General features: G+C 41.5%; 1 protein-coding gene across 9 annotated transcripts in view; it reads left to right on the top strand.

The window, feature by feature from the left end:
• Positions 1-21022, top strand: part of MYO1D (myosin ID) — a 163621-nt gene that overhangs the window by 53296 nt on the left and 89303 nt on the right. For all 9 annotated transcript variants that reach the window (XR_013924599.1, XM_080370027.1, XM_080370028.1 and 6 more), the window contains exons 12-16: positions 486-556; positions 2220-2294; positions 3857-3989; positions 13303-13469; positions 17938-18145. Coding sequence is in view for 8 of the 9 variants with exons in the window: in XM_080370027.1 (XP_080226153.1) it covers positions 486-556; positions 2220-2294; positions 3857-3989; positions 13303-13469; positions 17938-18145 (654 nt within the window). In the remaining variant the exon portion in view is untranslated. The remainder of the gene's footprint in view (positions 1-485; positions 557-2219; positions 2295-3856; positions 3990-13302; positions 13470-17937; positions 18146-21022) is intronic.

The raw sequence follows: 21022 nt of genomic DNA, 5'->3' as shown, positions 1-21022 counted from the left end.
GAGGGCTGGAGCGGTGGCCACTATGGGTGGATCTCACTGAGGGATGTTGGATATCTAGAGTGATTTGGGACAGAACAAGCATTGCTGTTGCAACTTGTGGTATTTTGATTGCTTCATTGCTTTATTTCTTTGCTGAGGAGTGATACTGCAATGGAAAAAAATATAAAGGAAGACTTAGTCATATGTTAATTCCTAGGTGCAATGTTACTCTACATGCACAAGTGTTCTTTTTGCATAATGGTGTTTCTGAGATAGTATCAATTTTTTAATAAAACTGTAGGCTCTTGCAACTTGGTTTTGTACAAATATGTGTTCTTGTAATACATCCATGACAAAATATTATAAAGCAATGTTATAACTGTATTTCACATCCACATATAAAGTGGAATGTCTATAGTTTCCATTTCTATTTCCAGTGCATATTGCTTTTCCATGAAACTTGAAAGTCCACAGGTGATGTTTTAATGTATGTGAATTTATTTTAGCTATGTGCAACTGACAAAACACTGGAGTTTGACAGAGACTTTCGAATCAAGCACTACGCTGGAGATGTGATGTAAGTTTCTTTCAGAAATAAAGTTGCACCTTCTATTTTTGTCTTTTAGCTAGCTTTGAAGTGGTACAGTATTCTGATTTAATGCTGCTTCTGGTGTGAACCAGAATAGCTGTCATCCAGAATTACAGAGTGCAGCCGTTCCTTATCAGTTAAATCTTAGGCTGGTTACTTGCTCTACAGAATATGATTTTGTACTTGGAATTGAAACAAAAGGAGAATATGGGGAGGGGAGATGAGAGGACAGCAGTGCTTCAGGAAAGTAAAAGGGTGTGGGGGGGAGAAGCCAGCACTGTTTATGCAAGGAAGCTATGCTGAGCTAATAAAATCTGGTTTAGACATCTGTTTAGTATGATTATATAACTCTCTGGCTTTAAATTCTCAAATCATTTTGAGCAGACTGAAAACACAGGGTTAAACTGCAACAAATATCAGTGCAAGGAGCCTTCCCCATTCAGGTTGAAAAGTTTTCTGTACCCGAAGCCTGCAAAAATGTCAACAGCATGTGACAATAACACGAAGGAAGATTAAGTAGAAGGGAAAGATGCACTTATGTTAGAAACTGTTCATTGGGAAGGCTGTTGTCTGCAATATCACTGGAGTGATTTAATGGTTTAGGATTTGTGTAGACATCCCATGTCAGCAGAATCTAAAGGGAGTTAATAGAGACATAATTTAGGATTTCTTTTGCCTTGGGATTAAATTTACCTTTCATTTACAAGGGTAACCAGCGTGATCATACTGGAGCCCAATCAGTGCAGCTAGATTTTTGTTCTGGAGTCTTTGTTGAGCAATTGCTGATAGAGATCCCTGATTTCAAAGCATTTTGGAGGAGAAGATACAAGGTGCCATATCAGTGGTTGAACCTTCTGTGTTGCCAGTTTGCAGAAAACCTTTATAAAAGAAAACTGAAATGCAGAAATATTCGCAGATAACATAGTTCAGGATTTGAGGATGGCTTCATGCAGGGATTTGTGGGGCTCTCGATCCCAGTGCCTGCAGTGCAAGTGCAGAGATCTGAAGCTCAGGAAGCAACTGTGTGGGAGTGGGTGAATGGGGAGATATTGCACTTCTGAGGACAGTGTTGTCTGTCTTGTCTTGAAGAAGAGTTGAAACTGTGAAGTGGTAATCTTCTGGGGGGGTGTTGTATTCCCAAGACAGTTCCCTACTCTCTGGTTATAGGCTGCTCTTGATTTCAGGCACTCTTCTACTAGAGAATATTCCTTGATACCAAGGGAAGGGCAGACTAGACATTACAAACCAAAAACTTCTGTAGGATTTAACACAAACGTCTGCTCTGAATTTGGAGCAGAAGTAATGAGTGTCACTCTTGAATTTGGGCCATCTACAACTTGCTTAAGTCCTGCTAGGTGCCTCAGCTGACATGCTCTTCACCTGCATAGTTCAGATAGAGTTCTAAACCTAGATTTAAGTTGCTTCTGGAGTGGAGGTGGAAACCTGGACAGATGGATCTAAGTCGCACACAGTGCTCATGCAGCAAATTAGTTAGTGATAGGTTGGGAAACAGAGCTGGATTCCTGATTAGCATCTGCTGTGTCTGTAGGAGTGCAAGGATGCTGATTCCACACTGATACTAGCAGCTCAGAGGAGGACTTTGCTTCTTTGCAATTAACTGTTTTCCTTTTTTTTTTTAATTTTTATTTAGTTACTCAGTCACTGGATTTATTGACAAAAACAAGGACACTTTATTTCAGGACTTCAAGCGCCTCATGTACAACAGGTAGGAATAAAATTATTAATGAGGTGAATTCAAATCTGACCTGTCAGAATCCTTGTTTATAGACCGGGTGCTAGAAGAGACTAATATTTTCACTGATACTATCTTCACTGTGTGTGCAGTGCTGGTGAATAAACACATTGCTTTGGGATTTGATCTTTGTCTGTCTGTCTACTGTAACCCAAAGACTGTTAGTCTGATATTTCAGGATAAAGTCCTTATTCTGTATATGTTGGTTTTGTTTTGATATAACCTTTAATTTAACTGAATTTACAGTCTGTCTTTGCAACCAACACCAACTCGTTGTGCAATCAAGATAGCTGTGCAGAGATTACCTGTGCTGCTTGATTTGCCATTAACCAGGTTATTGGACCTGTTGCAAATGTACCATTACTGATGTCTCCTTAATCAGTGCTAAAGATGCTGAGTAGCATTTGGTCAACAACAGATATCCTTGACCCCAGCTAGAAGTCCCTGTTTTGAAAGAGAATATAGGGCTAGGGGGCAAAATGGGCAAATAGATTTGAATCCTTTTCATATTTGCAGTGACGTGAAAAATTTAAGCCATGTAGTTGAGTGTTTTAAATAGTAATTAGGCAAGTAAAAATTGCCTTTGACAAGCCAATTTGAAATCCTATCAAAATGTGTGTGTATACCCAAGTGCTTCAACTGGCTGGCATTAAACATGTTCTGATTCTTGTGTAACTGTGGCCTATCTCAACCTTTCAGAGACTTTGCTCAGGGGCAGAAGTCAGCATAAAATAGCCTGCAGCTGCATGGACAATGGTTTACCTGGTTTAAGAGCTAGTACAACTATTAACTGAGTTTACAGTCCTGTTATGTTTACTCAGTGTACTCCCTTGAACAGTCTTGCTGTTCCTGTTTTCAAGACTTCACATTAACCAAAAACCTGCAAAATATTTGCTGTACAGAGGTTTTGTTATATTTAGCCTCTGTTTTCTGTTAAGTCTCTGGTAAAGACTATTCACAAAGACCACTTACATCATATTAAAGCATGTGATAGATTGGCTGTTAAATTGCTGTAACTGCATTCAGCTTTTGTCTGTTCCAGAGTTCTTGCCATCCATCATGGCCATTTTACCTCACATTCAACCCTTCATGAAAATATAAGCTGAAATGTATACATTATTTTTTATATAAAGAATGGTGCAGAAATACAGTGTGAAATCAGTTCCAAGTTTCAAGGGAGGAGGTTGAGGACTGTGTTCCTACTCATTTCTGTTTTGATTACATTCTTTATGTTTGTGTCAGTAAGGCAGACCCTGCTTTTGATAGATCACTTCTGCAGGATTTTTACTATCCCATTACTGCACATCTTTATCTGAATAGGAGAATGCGCTTGTTATTCTTCCAGAATATTCAGTTATAAGCTTGAACTATATGTTGCTCAAGAGCAAGAGATACTTTGCCCAGGAGTGTCATATTGGTTTGGCTGATAAATTTTGGGCTGAAAACACCAGTAGATCTGGACAGAAGCAAGCTGTTGAATTTTGAATGTAGTGGAAGTGCTGTTAGACTGTGCAATTAAAGAGACTGTCTTTTAGCTCTAATCCCGTGTTGAAGATGATGTGGCCTGAAGGTAAATTGAGCATCACTGAGGTAACCAAGAGGCCTCTGACAGCTGCTACTCTTTTTAAGAACTCCATGATTGCATTAGTGGACAACCTGGCATCAAAGGTAAATATTTGTTTCAAAATTGACTCCCAACTTCTGATTAGTAGGGTGTAGCTTCTCTGTGGAGAGGCTGCCATCCTCCTATCGCAATCAGTTAGAAAGCTGAGCTGAGGAATGGCGGATGAGCTTTGGTTGTGTCAATTGGCAGCTGTGAAGACTTCGTAGGACAGTTATCTGCCATCCCCGCATAAAGAGGATGGATTTTTGCTTCCTCTGTGACCAGTGTATCTTTCACTTCTGGCAAAGCTAATCTCTCTTAGGTAATAATTACTATATCAAATAAATAATCATCTTTAACAAAGCTCTTTTGGCAGACGGCCCAGAGGATGTAGTTTCACGGTGGAGAGATTCTCTCTTTCTGGCTTTTAATGCCAAGTGACTTCTGTGAAAATAGAAGCAGACCTATGTGATTTCATTCTTTCCTCCTCTTTCCTTTGTCAGAGAGCGAGAAGTGAAACTTTTTATTTGACTAAGTAATTAAGTTTGATAGTAGAAGGTATTACCCTGGCAAGCAGCACTTTGTGTGAAAGAAAGGTAGGTAAGGGAATGAACTGGGAAAGTGGTTGTTTGAACATGGTGCAGCCAAGTGGCAGAATGAGGGGAGCAGTGTGATCCCTTGTGTGAGCAGACATCACTGAGAAATATTTGGGTCTTACTGATGCTGGGTAACCTTGCTGGGCTTCTGGCATTGTGGTAGTGTTGTGGAAGGGGTGTGCGGCCACCAGAGATGAATAGTGACCCCAGAGCAGTGGTGTACATTAACATTTAGCATAATTAAGCAATAAAGGGCGATGTGTTCTGACTATCTTCTTGGCAGTTGTGGTAGCAAAGGAGGTGTTGCTGGCCCAAGATCTGGAGGGAGAACAGGCACACAGATGTGGTAAGGCTAGGAAAAGCTTTGAAGAAAGATGATCCTTGTTCTAATAAGATGACCCTGTGAAGAGCAGAGCAGTAGTTGAATTTTTGCTTGGAGTGACAGCCACATGAGTGTGTCTTCATAGGTGCTGTATTGGTCAGAGTATGGTCATACAGTACTGGCTGTGCACAGAAAGAGAAAGCTATCCTCACTAGGATTATTACAAGATATAATATATTGCTTCATGTTTTCCAGAATTAGATGAAAACATGCTTGCTTCATATTTTTGAGTTCTAGTTCTGGAGTGGATTTAATCTTCAGCAGTAAATCTGCAGGATGGTGTGCAAGCCCAGCCAAGGCTGTCTCGAGGTGCTAGCTGAGCTTCCTGACTGAGTGACGAAGCCCCACACCTCTCCCCAGTACTATTTGACTAAGGGCTACTAAGGGGATCCCCTTGTTAGCTCAGTTGAAGGTCAGGTCTTACTTTAGGTTGGCACTGTAAGTAGAAATTGCAGGAGGTCCTACCCCACTGCCTGTGAGCCAGGGAGGAGCTTTCCTGGATGGCAGATGATGAGCTGTTGAGGCTGAAGAGGGTGGCTGTGACCCTGATGGAAGGCAGATAGGGGCAAACTTTAGTCTGACTTTCCAAGGAGTCAAGATTTACCTGATCTGTCAGTCCTCCAAATAATTTGCTGGCTAGCCCTGACTTAACTTTGGTATAGAGGTGACAAGAACCCAGAGAGGTTTCTTTGTGTGTTGTGAAAATGAGTAGTTGGGGAAGGAAAAAGATTCTGATTGATGTTGTTTGTTGTTAATGCAGTTCTCTGCCATACAGAGCACTCACGTTCTGTCTTGCCTAGCCAAACGGGTAGGGAACCTGATGCACTGCAGTGAGGTATTTCAAGCAATACAGACAGAAACAGCTGGTGGTGTTGTAGTGGAGGGCTGTGATCAAGGCGGGATAGCTGGGAGCTGTTGGCGGGGAGGCTCGGCAAGCATTTGTGGAAAAACTTATTTGCTTATTTATTGGAAAAGTTATTCTAGGCCACCTGGTATTTGTAAAAATAGTTAAGTGAATGCTATGCGCTGTGGTGGTTTGAACAATTCCTGCAACTCACAGCAGGAGCTGAAGAGTTTAAATGGCCCATTATCCATCTTGAGTCGACAGGTACCAAAATTCAGCATTGAAGGCTGACTGACTTATGTGAAATGAGTTAGTTTCAGTCCATTTATCACTGGTATCTCTATCACAAATGCCAGCCTTTTCCAAGGATAGGACATAACCAGGAACTGTTTCTAAGTCAAGTTTAACCACTAGGAGGTTCCTGTGTGTCTCTCTCTAGTCCTTTCCCACTCTTTACTTTCCCTAAACTTCCATTGGGAAACTTATATAAAAGATGTGTTTTTCCTGATTTTCTGTTGAATAGCAATGGAGAAAATTGTCTCAGAGCATTGTATTTCCAGAGAGTTACAGATTCCATTAAAGGGGAGGCTCTGGCTAAACAGATGTGTTTGTCAGGCCTTAAAAAGGACTTTTGCCAAGCAGAAAGGAGCCAAAGGCTGTCTTGGTTGTGCAGTGTTTTATGGCCAGTCTTTAGCATGATAGAGGGCTGGAACAAAGCGGGTGAAGTTCACACTTTGGAGTCTGCTGTTTAAACACGTACAGGGCTAACGCTCCTTGCAGAACAGTGTTTGTAGGTACTTAAGTTTGCAAACTAAGTTACATAGTTGAGCTTTGGCTATTTTTAGTGGAGAATCTGGCTGTCATGCATCTTAAACAAAAAAAAATTGGTGGGACCTATCCTGAAGCCAAGCTTATGTTACTTTAAAGGGTCTAAATTTTGGTGTGTCCTAGAAAGGAGAGGTTGCTTAGATAAGGGTCCTGAACACAATCATTGTGTACTTCAAACAGTAAAACAGCATGCAGAGAGATAATGCTTCTGTTTGGCCATTCCACCCTGAGGATCTTTTTGAGTTGACTTTTCGTACAGCTAATAATATGTGCATGTTATTAGCAAGCTAATAGCTGGGCGTTCAGGCCGTGCTTTGCTAGCTGTTGGTTATGCACAAATAAATGGGCTGCTCTGCCTCTGAGTCACTGCCAGTTTGGATACTTGTCTCAGCTCTCTTACTTCTGCTGGGGGCTGGAGAGTGGGTGAACAGTTGTTGTTCCTGGGCTGGTAAAACCTCTGTCTCTTTTGGGGATACCACTCGTTCCAGTTATGGGTACCATAATTCTTCCCTTGGGTTGTCTTACCATTTTTCCCGTGCTTAACTTGGGGCTGGAGTTGCACTTCTGGGGATCAACAGTGACAACAACTATGTGTCTAACTGCAGTTTGGACCCTGCAGGACTTTTCTGGGGAAGCCTGTGGTAACAGCTGATGAAAACAGCTCTCTGAAAACAGCGTTGCACAAGTGGTCTTTGCTGCTGTGGTCTGTGGATGTCAGAGGAATAAGGTTCGTAGGGAGAGATAATATCAGTTCATGTTTTTGTCAGCTGTTTCTCTAGAAAACGAGATGAAGATAGGCTTGAATTTTGTTGTGGTTTGGGCTGATGATTTATTGACGTTACCAGAGTATGTCCAGTATGTAAGTGCAGCGAGTGCTGCTTTTCTCATCCTGGCCTCCCATTCCACCTGGGCTGTTCCCGCTTGCATAATGTTTCTTTGTAAACTGCTTTAAACCATATTTATGTGCTCTGTTTCTACAGTCCTTGAACAGAATGGCAGTCCAAGAGCACTTCATTGATACTCATTTGGCCTTCCTGGAATGCTGCAAGTTTTTTGGCAGTATAAAAAGTATCTTTAAACCTGTCATTTGGGGGAATAGTCTCCAAAAATGCTAATTTGGTGGGCAGGAATAACAATAATATCAGAAACAAAGCTCACAGTCTGTGAATACAGTACCTGCAGCATTGGTTGGTTGTTTAACTTTTCCGGTGTTTAGAAAAACCATCTTTAAATTTCTGTTTGGTTGGTATTCTGTTTTAAATCCAGAATTCAGTGACGAAGCAGAGTTCTGTGGTCCCTGAAGAAAGGGGCAGATGGTGTGGTTATTAGGGTGAGTACCATACAAGTGGTGTTAGCACTGCAGGAGCCACTCAAAAATACAGTTTTAACTTCAGCTTGTGTGTACACATGTCCATACAAGTATGAAGACTCAGAAAATATATTTTTGGAGGATGCTGAGTTGAAGTGGTGCTTATCAGTAGCAGCATCTCAATCATACTGTAATTCTCCAGACTTATGCTGAGAGTCTTTTGGGCAGAAACCTCTGGTAGGTAGAAAAAAACGATTTGGGTTTGGGTTTTTTTTTCCCAAACCAACCAACCAAAGCAAAAACTAGCTTTACAGAGTTGGTGTGTAACATTGCTCAAGCACATGTTTTACTGCCCATGCTGTTTTCTTGAAGATTTGGTCTTTCTGTGATGGATTACTTTGGGTGGCTTTTCTTTTAAACACTGACATAGGGTGTCCTTTGGCTGACACAGCTGTAAATGATGAGCTTCTCCAGGAATTCTCTCTGGACATGCATTCTTTTTTCCTCTTTCCCTTTTTTCCTTTTTTCCGTAACTCCTTTTGTCTGACTGTTCTTTCTTCCATACCTCTCCTCTCCCATCCAGGCTGACAGGTTTCATCTCTAGTAAGTTATAATATCATCACTGTGACTGATTTGGCATATCCAGCACAAATTTGTCATATCCCTTCTCTTATCTAATGGGAAACTGTAAACTAGGGGTGGTGGAGGTGGTGGAATCTCTCAAGGAGGGGTTTGTTTAGGGTGACTTTTAAATTGGTTTGTTGTCTTTTTAACACTTAAAAATCATTCAGCTTGATTTGAAAAAAAAAATCGGTTGCAATTAGGCATCTAAACAGCTTTCAGAACTGGGGCCTTTGTGTCTCTGTATTTCAGTTCTTCCATTTATAAAATGCAGCTCCCAGGCTTGACAGCCTCATGGTACAATAATGGGAGCTGTATAATTATCCCCCTTAAGAGCTGAGGCTGGTGGGATTGTAGGCATGGAATAATCTACTTTAGAATTTAGCCTAGTAGCTGTCATTGCTGAGAGGCTTTAATTACACTGTAATTGCACTGATAGATGATCTCCTGTCTGTGCAGGAACTTCCTATGTCTGTTTTCCAAAAGAAAAGCAATGTCTTGACTTCTGCCTTTTATACCAAATGCAGATATAGTCACTCATCTTTGTGTTGGGCATGAAGTCACAGATGTTTTGCATTGAGGTTTGTTGCATTTTTGAATGGCAAAGACCTGAATCACAACCCAGGCGGCCAGCCTTGCAGTGGTGAAGGGAGTTTATGTATAAGCAATAATGAATAGATGTGAACTGGATGCTGTAATGTCAGTAACAAACAAGTGACACCACTTCCCTTGAGGTAAAAGGGTGGGATGCCCTTTCTTGACTTCATGCTCCTAATGGCTTCTTTAATTTGATTCCTGTGTTGTTAAGATGTTGCAGTTCTGTTGATCAAATGTGGAATATTTGTGGTATCAACCTCATCAAAGTATTTATATTCATCTTGGCATCACATGCAAGATAGCATATTGAGGGCAGATCTGGCATGGTCTGGCGTTGTTCTGATGTTGTGACTCTGTTAGCACTGAGATGGGTTTGTCCTCAAGGGTGACTTACTGCGTGGTTCGAGAAGTGGCCCGAGCTGAGTATTAGCAAGAAGGGATGGGGAGAACTGCAGACCATTCACCTTCACAACTGCCAATCTTCATAGCTTCTAAGTTTGGGTGTAATTCAGGGAGTTCTCTGTATATCCCGTGCTTTCCCTAAATGTTTTATTTCCAGTCACATAGGAGACTTCATCTAGCAGCTGAATGACCTGGCCTTTGATTCTTGCTGTACAACTGAGAGATTACAATACAGAGCTTATAAATTGCAGGCATCAGGTCCAGCAGACTCCTACTCCTCATCAGTTATAGCTGCCATGACCACATCAAACCTACTTCAACACTGATTTGAAGTTCAGAAAGGGCTGCTTCTACCTTCATAGTTTGACACATGATGCCTGAGTGCTGAGGTGAAGAGCACCGATGACAGCTGCCCTCCCATGGCACAGCCAAGCTCTATAACTGAAGGAAAAATCATCACCCACACAAACTGCAAGTTCTGAGAGCTGGTAGGAGACTGCTGAGTTAATAAAGACCCTTGTAAGCCTTCTTACTTTCAGAGATGATTTTCAGGAGAAAGCCAAAAACGTTTATATGTAAATCTCTTAAAACTCTTTAAATTGTACCAACACGTTATATTTCACCATGCTGTCTTTAAGGAAAGGAGAACACATAGGATAGGTATGGGTTGTGTTGAATTACCATGGCAGAAGTGCTTAGTGTGGTGGTGACCTCAGTAGAAGACTTTGTACAGAACAGAGCTGTCGCTCAGCTGCCTGGTGTCCTGGGGAAGCTGTGTCCTTAGTGTTCCTTTTTTGAGCCCACTGCTCTCTGAGGATATGAAAAGAAGAGCAGGATGAAGAGAGCACTGCCCTACCAGGGGGCTCAGCCTGCTCTTTGGAAGTGGGCAGTTTTCTCCACTGCATGCAGCTTTGCCTTGGTCTCTCTGGTAAGGAAAGGAGCCAAACAAGACTGTGAAAGAGCTATCCCTGGCACACTTCACGGGGAGAGAGATAGTCACTAGGAGAGAAGGGAGGTGATGCAAGAGCATACTTTGCCCACACATCCTTCTGTTTACCCACACACTCCCCATACTTATGGGCTCCTGGGTTGCTGCATGGAAGGTAGGCAGCACAGGGATGCTGCCAGCTCTTGTACGGGTGGTTGGCTTAGATTTTGCTCGCTCTCCTTGGTGTGTTCTTACCCTGAGGACAGCCTTCCACGAGAAAAGCACAGCCTGATGCTACTCATTGCATACTTAAGCAGGGAAATGTTCCAGTCCAACACCTTCCCCAGAAGATCCAGTGGCTTGTATCAGTTTTTAGGATACAAGTCTGCTTTTTGAAGGCCTCCATATCTAAGCCTCCTCATTGCTCATATTCATCCTATCCGTACTCAGTGAGTGGAAGCTCCACGTGCCTGTCATTAATGCTGCATCCAGGTTATGTCGGGACTAGCCAGGATAGTTAAGGATGATCCTGTTTCTTCAATATTACTGAAGGGAAAATTGCAGGTTTTGGCCTTTCATGTTAACCTGAGATTGAGTGACCTAAAATCATAGAAAATAGAGCTAAAGGGGACCTTGGGAATGTACCTCATTCACCTCCTGTTTGAGGACATGTCTGCCTTTATCTTCTCTTTACAGATGCTTCTTCAAGACTGTTCCTGTCTAGTGATGGAGGTTCCCCTCCTTTACGCAGGCTTTTTGCTCCCATTCCTTGTTTCCCTGATGCCTAATCTGGATTTTTAGACTGTAGTTAAAGCCAACACTACTTTGTCCTAAAACTGTCGTTTACTTTTCTTCATATATACCCTTTAAATTTATAAAATCTAATGTCAGGGTGGTTGTGTGGCTCCTTAGTCCTTCTAGACTAAAACTGTATTTCCTCTGAGTCACATACTCTGGATTTTTTTTATCTTTCACATTCTTCTTTTAACTGACTCATTGCCATTTGTATCCCACTTGAACTGCAGTGCCCCAAACTGCATGTGATGTTCAGATCAGTAGAACTTTTGGGGGTTTTGTCTTACAGTTTTCCTGTTCCTGTGCCTCTTTCTTAGAAGAACATGAATTTGACTCATGTTCAGCTAGAATTCCTAGATCTTTTTTTTTTATCACTGGTGTCAAATCAGTTTTTTATTCTTTTATTGTACAGCTATTTATGCCTAAATGGGGAGCTTTGCATTTGTCCTTGCTAAATTAATCTCCCTCCACTTTTTTTTTTTCCCCTAGGCCACTGCTGCCATTTTTTAATGTTGTGTGTTCTTGCACTCTGAAACTGTATTTTGCCTACAGATTCAGTACCCACATTGTGCTCCTTCATTCAAATCACTGCTGAAAACATCCAGTAGTACTGGAACAGAACAGACTCCTTTGGAGAACCCTTGGGGTTTTCCTTTTGAGAAAGGGCCTCTGGTTACTCAGAGTAGTTTTACAGATGCTTTCACAGCCACCTGTTTGATCTAGTCCAGGGGAAAATTGCTGAATTTTCACTCTTAATTATCAGTTGTAATTATGGAAAGCGACATCTTCTAATGCTAAGATTTCAGACAGGCTGCTTATCTCCCTTTATGATAATGTTAGATTGCTGTAAAGGGATTTTTGCAATGCTCCAATTGAAGTGCATCTTTGACATGTCCTCTGAAACCAATGTCTGGACATACTGTGACCAGCTGCCTGGGATCTTGTTTTGAATTCTCTCCTTGGCTGGTGATGAGATGTAATGAGCAGTAGGCTCTGCCAGCCTGCAGAGTACACCACTCCTTTTGCAAGGGCTACTTAAAAAATAGTACAGATTAATGTTATAATAATACAATTTTACCTTGAAAAACTAAGGTGGGCCTTTATGACATTTATTAATTGCTTCCTGCCCCCTCAGTAAAATTACAAGGGGGAGAGTAAGGGCTAACAATGAAGAGAAAGAAGTGAACAGACTCTGAAACCCAGTGAAAAGGAAGTGCGTAAGTTTAAAAGACTTATAGCTACCCCTTACAAGCTGGTGCTAGTTATAGACCATGTTGGCCTGAATGAAAGTTGCCTTTAATCTCATAAAAATAAAAGTAAACATCAAAACGGTCTAGCAGGACTGCAGATGGGTTTGTCTCGTGGGTGCAGGCTGTTGGCAGTGAAAGATGTGCAATCCTTCGGGACTCACTCGACTGTCCAGGGTCGGCACGGACTGGGCAGAACCACCCGGATTGTGCTGGGTGAGGTAAAGCCACCAGTCCCTGTTCAATGTTCCCTGCTGTCCGCGAGTCCAAGGTGGTGCAGAAAGAGGAACTCGCCTGCTGGTGGCTTTTGTTTGTCCTGCGGAAGGTGCGGGCTGGAAGGTAGCTGGGTTTTGCCCTGCACAGGATTGTGTCCAGTGATTTCCATCACATGAGCATGCTTTTGTGGGCTGTAGAGGGCTTTATTCAGCATGGTTTAAAAATTGTTGAGTAATCCATGGTGCTTTTAGATGTTGATAACTGGAAAAGCCATATCTGACAACAGGGCAGTGAATTACATTAGTTTTTCTATGTTTTATAAAGGCTGGGTTTTTTACCATCGAAGTCTGTAGAGAAGGCGGATGTGGAACTGGTTCTGATATATAGGAAAGGTCAATCAATCTCGAATGAGTAACGTGGATCCTGTAACAGGTGTCTTCGCTGTGTGCAACTGGGAGGAACGCTTGTCGTTCTGTTCTAACCGTGTAATTCCTGTTGAGCAACCAAACCTCATTCAGATGACTGGGGTGGATTGACACCTCAGTGTTTTAACGAGGCAACAGTTGTGTCTGCATAGGCATTTTTCTGATGAAACTCTGATTTGTCCCCATAGGAGCCCTATTACGTCCGTTGCATTAAGCCCAATGACAAGAAGTCACCACAGCTTTTTGATGAGGAGCGCTGCAGGCATCAGGTGGAATATCTTGGCCTTTTGGAGAACGTGAGAGTCCGCCGAGCAGGCTTTGCCTACCGCCAAACATACGAGAAGTTTCTTCACAGGTAAGAAGAGTGCTGTCAAGTGACTCAGCTCAGCCCCTTGCAGGACGACTCAGGCGTTGGAACAAGGAGTGTGATTTGGCTTTCTCCCCTTGAGTGAAGAGTTAAGTCCTCTGCACTTGTGATCCTCACTCTTGAGCATATGGGTGGTGGCATGTTTGGTTCAAGAACTGCTGTTGGGTATGATAAAACATGAGTCTAACAGGGACCGTGGTTGCTCTCATTTTGTGGTGACAGATGTGTTTAGAAGTACATATGTAGCACTCAGGCTCAACTTCTTTTCTGCTAAAATTCGCTTGCTGTATTACTCTCTGCAGCAGGAATGTGTAATGAGGTTCTTCCCCAGAGCATAACCCTAAAACCAGAGCTAATTAACTTATGTTTTGTCTCTGAACATTGTGTAATTGTTGCTGTGAGAGAGACAGACAGACATTGTGTATCTTGGGAAGTGCTTGATGGTGCACAGTGTCATTATGCATGTGCAGGAGGAAACCTCTGGACTTTAAAGCTGGAAGTCTGAAAAAGGGATAGTAACATGACCGCATTAAAATGTTTTTGATACTTCTTGCCCTTTTAATTCCTACCAAACTGGTGACAAATGATATGTTTTAGATTGAAATTTGTCTTACGGCTCCAGTAAATTAGCATGGGTACTAAGAATTCAACCTCTTGCTGATGAAATAGCGAATTGATTTTTACTTTTCTTATTGAATCAGGTGGGAAAAAGGCCTTGAGGGTAGAAAAAAATTAAACTATTCAAGCAGGTGGACTGTCAATGATGTTGAAAGATCTTTTGCTGTTCACAGTAGAGATTTGCCTGGATATTTTGTGGTACCTGAAGTGGAACGAAAGGGTCAGGCTTACTAAATACAGCCTACAGTGCCGTGTATCGGTTTTCTTAAACATTATGCGGTGGTTAGAGCATGCTTTTGCCCTCACATGTGGAATTAATTACAATTTACTCTTAAGATTTGTGTAATTACTATTAATATAAACAGCTGCTTTGTTTTTAATGAATGTTTGATGAGCTCCTGTAAGCTTAAGACTAGAAGTGGTGATTACAGCCAGTAAACCAAATTAGCACATGGCAACTGGTACAGCTTTCAGGCTATTGTAACATTTGCTCTGCCGGACCCTGGAGTAGGATTAAACATCTATGGTGTAAGGTATCAGACATTGTGTTTGCATATCCCAGTACTGCTTTGAGTCCGGTCTACACTGACTTTCCTACATTTAAGGAAAAACATATCTTTTGGCCTGGATAATGTTTTTATTTTTTCCAGAACTCTTTGTTCCTTGTCTTTTGCTGAGACATTCCCTCTTAGAGGGGCTGGAGGGTATGATTTGTGGTACAAGCTGCACATTTTTTGAGTGTTTTTTGAATAGGGATCACCAGGGATTTCTGTTCCTTTATAATTAACAGGCTTACTGGGAGACTGGGAATGTGGAGGAGACTCCAGGCCCTTCAGCTCTGGACTCTTGCAATGCAATGCAGGGCATCTTTTAAGACAGGTCTAGAGAAACTCAGCGAGAGGTGATTTTGGGATGTAACTTGGTCATCTGCTTGCTTACATTTGCAAAAGATGTTACAGAAAGCCAGTCCCACCAACAGATGTTTAAATCTCTTACAGGCCCCTGAAGCTTTACGATTTTCTGAGCCCAAAATAGATATCTTTGTTTTGTTTTGCTGATTCCTCTTACAGGGAACAGGAGAGAGATATCAAGATACATATAGATAAGAGATACATATAGATAAATAGATTTATAAATATATATAAATACATATATATAAGTGCATGTATGCCTATTTTTTAATATACGTATGTGTGTATATAAAAACATATTAAAAAATAACTTTCCTTTCTGTGGGAAAAGACTTTGTTGCTATTTAGCCCTAAAGTACTGTAAGGTGGTTGATATCTCATACCTACATGTAGGAGATGAAGTGAAGCACAGTTAAGACCATTAATAAATGTCCTTTTTAAGCTTTCCTTGAAATGAAGACAGCTTTTATTTGAGCTCTGTGCAAACCAGTCTGCCCTTACCCATTGGTAGAAAGTAAGATCTAAAAATTTTTTTTGTTGGGCCAAGAGATGTTGCGTGTTCAATTGGTAACTACAGCTTCCAGTTGTGTGAAATGCATGTCAGTGCCATGTATCTTAAATAGATGTGGTACTTTTTTTTTAGTAGTAATTTATATATCAAAACAAAAGAAGCTGATTAGATTTCAGAAAGGGGTATGTGTGCAGGGCAGGGGGAAGAACGGCGCCTGTGAGGCATCTGCAGGCATGGCTGCGTGTGAGTGTAATCCAACACTTGCGCCATGAAGACATCCATGTGCTTATTTCCAGGCAATGTTAAACATAGCACGTAAATGATACTGGGATATCTGTGAACCATACAGTGGTAAGGGAAGAATGGCATCATGTGCAGACCTGATATTTTTCATTAAAGCTTCATAATTTGGAGGCTTGCAAAAATCTTGGTTCTTAGGAGAGCTATACTGGCAATTGTAAACTCAAGTAGCAGTCTCGCATGCTGGGTGTTTCTGTATCTAAGTACAGAGAAGAAGAAGGAGAAACAAAAGTGGTGTAGAAATGGATGTTTAATGTATAAGTGACCTTGAAAGCTGTCAGGATCTCTAGGCAGGAGAGGGGAAGGGTTGTGGTGTCAGTGAGCAGATTTCTTTTGGGTGCTGGCTCACTGTAATTAGCAGTGAGGCTGGGATTTTGACTTGCTGTGGCATTCAGGTTCTGCTCTCTGCTGTGGGGAAGGAGTTCGTGGCATTGCACTACACATGCCATGGAAGGAACAAAAGGAATGAGAGGACTGCTGTGATACTCCACCACCAGTCCCACCACCTGTGGGCTAGGAGGGAGGTGGTCCATTTGCCTCAGGATGTCTTTAAATACCATAGCCCTGGTTTTGTTGTAAAGGAGGGAGAGAATTTAACAATACTTTGGGGCAGGTTTTCAGTTCCCTAACATCTTACCATTTTTTTTTTTTTCTGGCCCCATCAACGGAGCAGGCCTGTTTAATAATGCATGGGTTTGCATTGCCACTCTGCTTGTCTTTTTGGTTTTTGGTTCTTTTTTTCCTTAATCTAAATGTCTCGAGGTGGAAGATTTTTCCCAGTGAATTAATTATTGCAGGAACATTTTCCGGATAAGAATAGGAAAGAGAAGCCAGTATAAAATATTTATGTCCTGTGTGTACATGTATTTGAGAGAAGCAATGCTTTTGCTGGCCAAGTATAAATGCAAAATCTTCTTTTGTGAGTCTGAAGAGGCTTTTTTATTTGCCTGTTTTATTTATCAGTAAGATCTCTAGTCTGCGTGCTGTAACCCTTACACTGATGGCGTTCCCTGCTTAGACACAGTGCACACCTCCATTTTTCCCCCTCTTCAACAGCTTATTCAGAAAGGCTAATTTGATGAATGAAAGTGACAGTGTGATGTATTTCCATTCAGGCTTATTTTAGTCTGTTTAGTAACTCCTGCAGTGCACCCACTCCCCAGTAAAAGGTTTATTGCTGCGTCCGTTTAATAGTAGCTGAGAATTCTGAATGTGTAAAACACTGAGATTGATGCTTGATTGGATTGTGGGCTTTTAAAGAGAGAAATGGTTAAGATTGCTGCATGCTTGTTTTATTTAGTACATGAATGCGGGTACTATTGCAGTGAAAATGTCTTACATTTTTTTATTATGTCCATAAATCTTATGCAGAAAATTCATTGTTGCTTTTTGCAAACGTCTGTTCACCTAATCAGCGCTTTGCAAGGCTGATAAGTCTTACAGAGAGCTCAGTCTGATGCATTTACTTTTGTGTTTGATTTGTAGTTGTCTTAGTTCCAGTCTGCATTCTCTTTCTTAGTGTACAAAGGAGAGTAAGGGTAGGAGGGAATGACTGAACAACAATTACAGGCAGTGGTGGTGTTTGCAGGCTGTGGCAGTCAACTGTCTGGTACTTTGCTAAATAAAAGAATTTGTTAGAAATGGCTACCAAAATAATGAACAAGAAAATTATGCACAGAATTTTTAAAACTAGGTTTTCTGACAAAACAACTGATTACAGTTGGCTTTTTATGCAGAATGTGACCAAACCAAAGCTTTTTTTCCTCACAAAAAAAAAAAAAAATTAAAAATTATTCCTGAGAGTGTGAATAATGGAACTGCCAAATCTGCAGCAAGACAGTGGTGAAGTTTGTCATGTTACATCAGTTCGGTGTTGATGAAGTGAGCTCCTCACAATATTATTGTTTTTGAGCATCTCACAAAATCATGCCTCTCATACTCATTTTCCTTGGATTTTGAGGATCACAGTTTCTACAGAGGATGTCCTGAGGCTCTTCTATTTGTAAGAGGTTTTATTAGAATTTAGATCATTATTATTTCTAAAATGTGTTGAAGGTTATCCTTCTTGAGAACTTAGATGACAGGTTTACTTGTAAATTGTACCTTGTACTTCCAGGTACAAGATGATCTCGGAATTCACTTGGCCAAACCACGACCTCCCTTCGGACAAGGATGCTGTGAAGAGGCTCATAGAGTGTCATGGATTTCAGCACGATGTTGCTTATGGCAAGACCAAGATTTTCATCCGCACACCTCGAACTCTGTTCACCTTGGAGGAACTGCATGCCAAGATGCTTGTGAGGATTGTCCTTTTCCTACAGAAGGTAAAGCTTTATTTGCTGCATTAAAAACTTGCTTCCAGTTCCTTAAAACACCTTTGTTCCCTTTTCAGGCTCACTTGCAAAAATGACAGATCTGCACAAATTCTAGAATACTGCAGTTTGATTACTGGTTAATTTTTTTTTTAAAGCTCTTTCTGTAGTGCTCTTTGTAGTTGCACTGAAGTCTCAGTGTGGTGTGATGTGCTGTAGGACCTGTAAGATTGTTGGTTACTGTTTAAAAAACGCTCTTTACTCAGTGAAAGTAGCTACCTGGAACCTTTGAGGAGCTTTTATGGAGGAATGGATGTTGAGACAGTACATGCATAAAAGTTTATTAGCGGATCCATAGCTGGTGGCATACGTCGACTCTATTGGTAAAATTCTTGGGGATGCAGGCAAAGGGGTGAGAGGGGAAGACAGAGTGAGAAAAGAGACAGGGAAAACTTACCCCAGAGGCCAGCTAGGAAGGGAAAGGACAAGATTCCCAGTGAGCATCCTCCCATGGTGTCCTTTCTGGTGCAGTGTGTGGTCTCCCTTGTCATAATATTCCATTAATAATTACTGAGTTGTTATCAGGACCTGTGTGAAATCCCTATTGTTTTTTCTTATGATACTGTTAGTGCTGACTGGAGCATATAAAGACAGGGGGCAGATGCTTGTGCGTATTGGTTTATTAAGCTTTGAGCATCCATGTTATGGAGTTCCCTAATGTAAACCAGAAAATACAGCCGAGGGATACAGAAGGAAGGAGTGATTTGCACACCTGTGACAATCACTTCCCATAAGAACCTGCTATAACGTGCCATTTTGGGGTTTGCAGGTGCAAGCCTAGGAGAATTACAGCACAGGAACAAGGGAAAACACTGCCCCAGCAGCTTGGGTGAAAGGGTAACAGAGCAAAAGGCAGTTTTCAGAACAGAAAATAGAAGGCCCGTAGCATTTTGAAGGGTCACACACCTAAGGCACTGTGCAACAGGACCCATGCACTTTGCTTTCTTTCCTCTCAGAATGTGGGATTTAAGCACCAGATTTTTCTGGTTTTACCCTTAGGATAAGTAATTTTACATTCTGTGACTTCAGGGCAAACACATTCTCAGACTTTGCATACGAAGGTACTCTTCTAAGCCATGGGAGTTTTTGTTGTGGCTTGGCTAGTTCCTAAATAATTTAGGTGTTTTTTTGGGACCACAACATAGAAGCTGGTTTTGTAACCTCAAAAGCAACATATACTGGAGGGGAAAAAATGCTTTAGTACTTGCTAAAGTAGCTGTGTTCTGTATGAGTGTGATCTGTCTAGCAAAGACCAACAACTTCAGACTTTCACAGCCACAGAAACTGTGGGACTGACTTGGGCCTAACAGGAATTGTTGACTAGCTCAAGTTTTTTAGAAACGTATTTCTTAAAATGTGTATTTTCTTTGTCATTCTTGGAACTTGGGAAACAACAGAACTTCTGAAACCCTTTTTGCCTATCAGAAATAGAAACTGTTGGCAGATGGGTATAAATACTTCACAGAGAAAAGCTTGCTCTGCAGCTATGCAGTTAACATAAGTTTGCACAAACTTTTTAAACCTGCTGGACTGAATCGTTTTTGGTGAAGAGTGAGACCCGGAAGGAAAAAATATCCACCACAAGCTTTAATGGTTTTGCAAAACACTCACATTTCTTGTGTTCACAATGCATTCGATCTGATTCCCTGTCTGGGAGGCGAAATGATTTGACCGGTGTGGAAGGAGGAAGTGTCAAGTCCAGTGTTGCAGCTCTGTTAGTATCTGTTGTGCCACATCACATAGTTTATATTTAGTAATAAATCTCTAAGTTTTATATATATGTATGTGATTAGTTTTTCTGGGAATGCAAAGCTCCAGTTGCTTAAACTGAGCTTTGTGGTTCAGTGTTTTCTTCCCTTTTGTTTTTTAGCAGTGTTCTGTTTGCCCTGCTGCTGAGCTTTCTTAGACTACTTGTCATCTTCTTCCAGGTCTCTTCCCTGGAAATGGCAGCACACTTTTCCGACAGCTTGTTCTGGCTTATTCTTTTGGAGTGAAATGGAGCTAATCTGTGGGGCCCCCTTCACACACCTCTGTTCATTTTTTCTGGTTTATTAGTTGCGCTTCCACTGTGCTCACTCTGGTTCCTTGGGAGGAGTTCTCCTGTCTGCAGCCACTTTTCTAAGCATGTTGGTCTTATTTGGTGCATTCAACGAGTTCACTGGGTCACGTCATTGATCTGTATTCTCTCTTTCTTCTCATAGTGGTATGAGGCAAGCTAATGAGTTCCTTGTTGAATAAAGCTGCAGGGGGGACACCTTGCTCCCAGGTGACCCCAGTTTTCATATTAAATGTCGGAGAAATTGGGAAGTGACTTTTTTTGAAATTGAAAGGTGCAGTTACTGAAGAATAATTTAAAAGACCCAGCTTGTCTGTGCTGTGGAAACAGATGATGTCTCACTGCAAGGTGAGCACTGAAGCTCCTCCTTTGGATGAAACCCACTGAACAGTGTGAGGCATGATTTTAACAGCAACATGTCAGGTTGTGTGAGTTTGCTGGCCTTTCCTTTAGATGGAAACTTCAGAATTATATAGTCTGGGCTATGATCTGGACTGGGTTCAACAGCCTGGGAGGAGAGCAGGGCTAAAAATTTTTTGCCTTTAGAAGGTAAGTTCCTGGTTAGGAGGAACGGATCAGCTCTGTGGCTCTGGGGTTTCTTTTGTTGTGACAATTGGCAAAAGTGACAGAAGTGAAATTGCTGGTGCATGTTGTCCTATGGCTTCACAATGTCCTATGGCTCCCTCCTCTATTTTCTCCTCTCCCTGGAGGAGAGGCCTGAAAGGCATCTTTCTCTTCTACACGAAGTACTGAAATAGGACAGGTAGAATCAT

The sequence above is a fragment of the Falco punctatus genome (genome assembly GCF_963210335.1).
Source record: "Falco punctatus genome assembly, chromosome: 19".
NCBI lineage: Eukaryota > Metazoa > Chordata > Aves > Falconiformes > Falconidae > Falco > Falco punctatus.
The sequence above is the reverse complement of the archived record's forward strand: the minus strand, read 5'-3'. Positions and strand labels throughout refer to the sequence as shown.